This window comes from Parus major, chromosome 9 (assembly GCF_001522545.3).
Source record: "Parus major isolate Abel chromosome 9, Parus_major1.1, whole genome shotgun sequence".
NCBI lineage: Eukaryota > Metazoa > Chordata > Aves > Passeriformes > Paridae > Parus > Parus major.
Genome location: NC_031778.1, coordinates 24,661,268 through 24,667,952, shown reverse-complemented (window position 1 = coordinate 24,667,952; position 6,685 = coordinate 24,661,268). Strand labels below are relative to the sequence as shown.

Here is a 6,685-nt window from a genome sequence, read left to right as displayed (position 1 = left end):
TGGCTGTGCTCGCTGCAGGGCTGGCTGTGCTCGCTGCAGGGCTGGCTGTGCTCGCTGCAGGGCTGGCTGCACTGCTGCGGGCTGCAGCCACACGCTGTGGAACAGGTGTTTTAGGGGGCCTCTTTCTCCTCTCACCTCTCCTTCCTCCCACTCGGAGTATTTTATTTTTGGTGACTCTGGTGTGGGTTTGAGGAGTAATAACAAGTGTAACTGTTGGCTTCAAGCCCGTTACAGCCGATGCACGGGTTGCAGTAGTGGCAGTGTCCTTTGCAGTGACAGATGTGACTGTGGTAGCAGATTTTTGCCTTGCCCTGTGTTTCTTCTCCTCTTCCCCGAGGAATGCTGTGTTTTGATGGGTGCCCACTGGGTGCTCCAATGGCATATCCAGGGCAGAGGGAGGAGACTGGGGTGCTTCTGGCCTAAATGGATTGATGGAACTGCTTAAGTTATTTAAGGTTGGTACATTTGATACATAGTTCATGTTCAGCTGAACATCTGTAGCCATAGCTGCAGATTCTGTTCCTCTGGCAGACCCTGGACTCCCAAAATTGTGTTGGTGCTCTTTCATACTTGGGATATGTCCTGGTCTAACAGTTCGTCTCCGACCAGAGATTTTCTTTCGTCTTCCATAGTGCTGCTGGAGCTGGGGTGGATGAGTTGGAACATCCTGGATAACCCAAATTTGCTGATGAGTAGTAAAAGTGGAGACAAGTGGTGGATTAGGAGTTCCTCCTTTCTGAGTACTATGAAAATAAATGGGGCCAAATTCAGAGCTTGGTTCATTGACTGTGGCCACAGGGACCTGGTGGTCTGTTTTGGTGGAAACACTATCAATAGACTCAGTGAAAATAAGTACCTTGTCTGCTGTGTTTTGAGGAGTTTCAGCCTTGCTGGTGCCTGTAGCTTCTGTTGTGGGTGTCATGGATGCAGACTTCAGGTGCTGCTTATTGCTTTCCCCAGAATATATTGACTTTTGCCCAGCAGGGAAGAGTGTGGATGTTCCACTTGGTACAGTTGGTTGTTTTACACCATTTGCTGATATTTGACTCAAATCAGATCTTTCCCATGAGTCTGTAGGTTTTGGAGGTGTTTGTGGCCTTTTGCTGGCAGGTGCCACAGGGTGTGGAAGGGGTGAGGGGAGGGCAGTAAATGGCTCTGTGAGCAGGAGGGAGCTGTTCCAGGCACGAGTGGGATTCGCGGTCTCCTCGGGCCCTGCAGTGATCCTGAGTTCTGTTGCTCTCCCCAGAGCAAATACTGGGGATCTCTCTGTTGCTGGTATCATGAATTCTTCTTCTGGAGATATGAGATCACCAGAGGTCTCCTCCTCATCCTCGGGTACCTCTGAGAGCTTACGGGATTCAATGGGTGGTTCTGTTGCAACTTCTCCTCGTTTGTGTGCCACAGTCAAGTTCCTCCTTGTTTTCTCCAGCAAGGCTGCCCAGCGCTGTGGATCAGCTCTCCTGCCTGAGGAAACAAACTGTCTCCTGTGTCCCCTGAACCTCCTGCCTGCTCTGTCTCCGTGGGGCCAGTGAGGCCTTTTCCCGTGGCTGTTCCTCTGCCGTGCGCTCCGTGCGCCCTGGCTGCTGGCTGCTGCTGCAGCGGCTTCCCCAGGAGCTGTCAGGGTGGCTGGAGTGGCTGAGGGATGTCTCTGTGCTGCAGCAGAGCGCAGCACTTCCTTGCCAGAGCCCTCTTCCCCCTCTTCCACAGCTCCATGCGTTTTCCTCAGAGCGGTTTCATCCTGTCTGGTTAGCACCTGGAAAACCAAGAGATCAGCCCCGTACCGGTTGGCCACAACGCATCGGAAGTAGCCCGCGTCTCGCTCCGTCACCCCGTGTATCCTCAAGGTGCCGTTGGCAAAGATCAGCTTGTTTCCTCCAGCCTGGCCAAGAAGTGTGTGCTCAGGGGACACCCAGGTGACGGCAGCGTCCGGAGCAGCCGTGGCCGTGCAGGGAAGGTGCAGTGTGCTGCCGAGAGCGGCCGACAGCTGCGCTCCGTTCACCCCATCGCGCTCCACGCCAGGATCCAGCACCGTAATTCGGAACGAGAGCGCGTCGGCGTCGGCGTGGTTGGTGCTGATGCAGTGGTAGAGCCCCGTGTCAAACACGTCAGCTGCCCGCAGCGCCAGCGCCCCGCTGGCCAGGACTATGATTCTCCCGTCCTCGCTGACGTGAGGAGCTCGCACTCGGCTGCCGTCGGCCAATATCCACTCCACGGCAGGAGCTGGCTCCCCGGCTGCCTGGCACCCCAGCTCCACGGTGCCCCCGACCAGCACAGTGTGCTCTGTTTGGGTGCTGTTGTCCCTGACAATGATGGCCCAGTTGTGTCTCAGCTGGCCCTGGTCATGGCTGGCCAGAGTGAGCAGGGCAGGGGTGGAGAGGCGGAGGTGCAGCGTGCTGAGCGTGCTGCCTGTCCTGTCCAGCTGCAGGGCCACCCTGCTCTGCATCAGCCAGGCCGGCTCAGCTCGCAGCTCGGCCTCGACATTGGTGAAAATGTCATCTCTCTCACTGTAGACCTGCTTGTATTTGTAGCTAATAGGAGGCACGTCAGTTGTCTGCACAGTTTGCTCCAGTTCCAAAGGAGAATTGCTGTACAGTGCCAGGATGCTCCACAGCTGCTGGATGTGCCCATCATCGACACCACACACCAGGAATGCTGAGAACGAGGTTTTGAGCACGGTGCTGTGGCCATTTTTGTCGAGTGAGATGGGAGACATTTTTGTAGGTTTCTGGACATTGCAAACCAAGTTGCCTTGATTTCCTGCTTGGTCAGTCATATTCAAAACCACGGATCCTATGGGAGCTATCAAGTCCTTGGGAGACACAACACTGAAATCGCCATCGTCCGGCACCGTCAGGTTTCTGGATTTCAGCGAGTCGAGGATGACTGGCTTACTGCAGGTGAAGGATGCAGAAGGAAGATCCACTAAACCTTTCCCATTATGATTTTTGGGACCAGCACAGACTGGGCATTGCTGGACACTGGAACTTCTCTCTTTTCTGCACTTTATAACATCTGAAGGGAAGAAAGCTTCAGTAAGCTTCTGTGCTACAAGCTTTAGTATTAAAAATTACATACAGCTGCTAACAAGTGTTCTTTTGAATAAAACAAAACCAAAGCTTGAAGTGACATGTAAATGGCAGCAGCAGAGAAAGTCCTAGAGTCCCTTGAGTTCCTTATTTTCTTTTTAAAGAATCAAGTGCAATGTGGCCTTGCTCTTGCCAATTCCAGAAAAGTCAGCTTGTTCCCTGTGGATTCTCCTGGTGCACAGAAGCTTTGGACTGGCCAAGGAAAATTCTCCATCAAGGAAAGCTGCTCTTGGGAATGCATTAAGGCCACTGGATTCATTTAACCTGGGAAACGGACTGGTATTAATCTCTCTCTCCTGATTACACACCCCTACAAAAATCCTATCTTCTGGTCTTTTCTGGGAGAATAAATAGAGGACAATTACCTGTATCAGGAAGAGTAAGATTACAATGGGATTAAGGAGCATAAAGAAATCCTGCAGCTCACCTGGTCTCTCCTGTGCCCACTCTGCAAATCCCTGCAGGCTGCAATCACAGGACCAGGGGTTTCCATGGAGGTAAATGCTCTCGAGCTCTGACATGTAGGAAAACATTTCTTGTGGAAGTGAAGTCAGCATATTGTCAGACAGAGAGATGTGCTTCAGGAAGGATATTCTGAATATTTGACTGTAGCACAAGGTGACAAAAGTGTCTGGATGCAGCTGCTGAAGTAAATTTCCATCCAGGTGCACCAACCTCAAGGAAGTGAGTCCATAGAAAACATTGGGATTCACAAATTCAATTTGATTGTGGTCCATATGCAGCCGTACCAAGCTGTTCAGGCCATAAAATACATCCTGCTGGAGCACTCTGACCTTGTTGTAACTCATTTTTAAGACCTGCTCATGAAAAAGTAACAAATGCATAATATTAAGCCATGCTGAAGTTATAGGACTCCTAATAAATGCTGCTGAAGGTTGCTGTGTGCAGTGAAAGTTCTTCACCAGACCAGGAATGCCAGGATCTGGAGTTTCTTTAAAGAACTGAGGGGTTTTTATGCAGGGTGTTATATTTCTGCACAGTTTGGCTTTTTTTTCATGAAGGCTGGAAAAGGACAGGATTGTACTGAAGGGAAAGGGAAATCTCAATGGAAAACAATCCTCAAAAAGCCCCAGACTGACTAACAAATTAACAGTGATAGGTTTCCTCTTTCAGACACAGTAGTAGGAGCTTTGCAATCTTTGTCCTCTGTAGAAAGAGAGTTTTGGCTGCAGTTGCCTGCTAAGATACAGCTGAGAGGTGTTTACCAAAGTGTTTGTCATGCTCTTTACCTGTACCTGAGTGCCTACCTGGGAAGGGAAGACATTTCCCATCAGGATACTGGATTCTGAAGGCTGCTGACTTTCGTGTGAATAAGGTAAGAAACAGGAAATGGAAATGTTGCAGAAGAGTTCCCAGTGCCACTGAAAGTCATAACAAAAAGCTACACTGGGTCATTAGTTCTTACCTGCAGTGAATGTAAATCACTGAACACCTTCTCAGGGATCGTGCTGATCTCATTGCTGTGCAGCATCAGTAACTCCAGTTTCTCCAGGCCAGCAAAGTCTGTGGGGCTGAGTTTTCTCAGGCTGTTGTAGCTGTATGGGATGGGTTTAGTCAGCCCCAGCTCACACCTTTTAAATCCAACCAACCCAAAACAAAAGAACCACTCTTTGGGAACGACTGAAGGTAAGCAGCTCTTCCCCTTGCCATGAGGAAATGAAGTCATGTTAGCACAAAAGGTGGCCCCTTTTCCAGGACAGTGTTCTGATGGCAAATTCCCAATGGATGGGGTGAGTGACAGCAGGCAGGAAACACATCTGTCTGTGGTCACTTTGCTACCACTCCAATGAAAATCCCTTGTATTCTGCAGACACATCTGGATGGTTCAAAGGTTATGTGTACCAAAGGGGATACACAGGTCAGACAAATATTGCTGATGGGTCTCATAATTTGATTAAAGAGAAAGGACACTTGCTGGACACTGCATGAAGGGGCTGGACAAGCCTGGGTATGATCTATTCCTTGCTCCTTTAATCACACAGAGAACAGAACCACCATGGCAGCTGACATGGCCAGACAAGTGACATTTTCCTTGAACTCAGCAGGTGAAAGCAGAGACCCTAATGCTGAGGGACATTCTAAGGGACAGAATCATAGAAGGGACCCAGAAGGATGGTGGAGTCCAGCCCTTAAGTGAATGGCTCATGCAGGGATCTAACCCCCGACCTTGGTGCTACACCACAGCAACAGCTCTGCAGATTTTAATACATGTGCTCCTTTTCCAGTCCACTTTCCGAGCTCTGAACTGTCCTTTCCCAGAGAGAAATCTATTTCAGACTTCTTCCAAGTTCCATGCTACAGACACAACATGTTCAGGTAATATAAAGGAAAGCTCAAAACTTTCTGAAGTTCTCATGTGCCCTGTCCTAGATCCCCAAAATTTCTCCTTAGTGTGGGTGGTCTCTCTACCCTGGCTGTGGCTGCAGCCACTGCTGAGCACTGCAGAACATTAAACTCTACAGACGTACCTATTGCTTTGGTTCATTTTTAGCCCTGAATCTGGAAGGTGAATTCCTGCAGTGCAAAGTGTTGGAAGACAAAGCTGTGTGGGTGTTGAAAGCCCGAGCCGCACGTACCCCAGGTTGATGCGCCGCACGCCGGGCGGGATGCGCGGGGGGACGGCGCTCAAGTAGCGGAAGGTGCAGTGGAGCTCGGCCGAGCCGTGGCAGGCGCAGGGCCGGGGACAGGCGCCGATGGCCGGGAGGGTGGCCAGGCAGGCGGCCAGGAGGGTCCCCAGCCAGCGGGGCCGCTCCCGGCGCGGGGTCCCCATCCTGCGCGGATCCTACGCTGCCATCCCCGGGAGCGGCGGGGCCGGGCGGTTCCTGCAGGGGAAGCAGAACACGGGCACTTACAGCGCCAGCCGAGCTGAGCCGCTCGGCTTCGAGCCATGGGCAAAAAAGAATTCTTAACTTGAAAGAAAAACCCGCCCACGAACCAACCCCCAAACTCTCGGGTTTCCCCTCAGCGACGGATCCGTGTCACGACCTAAAGCGCTGTCATTTGACAGCTGCCCCTCCGTGCCCGTGTCCGGCTCGCTGTGCCGGGCGCTGCCGCTCTCAGGAAAGCTGGAATGGCTCAGAAGAGCCGGGGAGCTGCAGCCGGTGCCCGCCGTGTATCCCAGCCGCGGACCCGGCCCTGGTGTGCGGAGCGCTCCCGACTCCGCCGGCGGCTCATCCCCCGGAGGCGTCTCCACACGTCAGCTCCTTCCCCGCCAGGAACTATTCCAAGCAAAATTAACTCATTTCGCATCCCTCGCACAACCCTCCGCGGGACCGGGACCGTTCCCACCTGCGCCTTCCACCTCCGGGGCCGGGACAAACCCGCACCGGCCCCTCCCGGGGGACGCTGCCCGCAGCCCGATGGGCTCCGCTCGCTGCCAGGCGGGGAGGGGAGAGACACCCGCATCTCCCGGGGATGCTGCGGCACCGGCACCGCACGGAACCCGCTCGGGACCCGCATCCCCGAACCTGCACAGAACCCGCATCCCCGAACCCGCATTCCCGAACCCGCACAGAACCCGCATTCCCGAACCCGCATTCCCGAACCCGCATCCCCGAACCCGCATCCCCGAACCCGCA

General features: G+C 53.0%; 1 protein-coding gene across 1 annotated transcript in view; it reads right to left on the bottom strand.

Annotated features, from left to right (window-relative positions):
- IGSF10 (immunoglobulin superfamily member 10) overlaps positions 1 to 6,222 on the bottom strand; it is a 12,907-nt gene extending 6,685 nt beyond the window's left edge. The window contains exons 1-4 of the mRNA XM_033516775.1: positions 5,684 to 6,222; positions 4,513 to 4,642; positions 3,514 to 3,904; positions 31 to 3,012 (exon numbers count right to left, since the gene is read on the bottom strand). Coding sequence (XP_033372666.1) covers positions 31 to 3,012; positions 3,514 to 3,904; positions 4,513 to 4,642; positions 5,684 to 5,877 — 3,697 coding nt within the window. The 5' untranslated portion in view covers positions 5,878 to 6,222. The remainder of the gene's footprint in view (positions 1 to 30; positions 3,013 to 3,513; positions 3,905 to 4,512; positions 4,643 to 5,683) is intronic.
- Between the last annotated feature and the right edge of the window lie 463 nt (positions 6,223 to 6,685).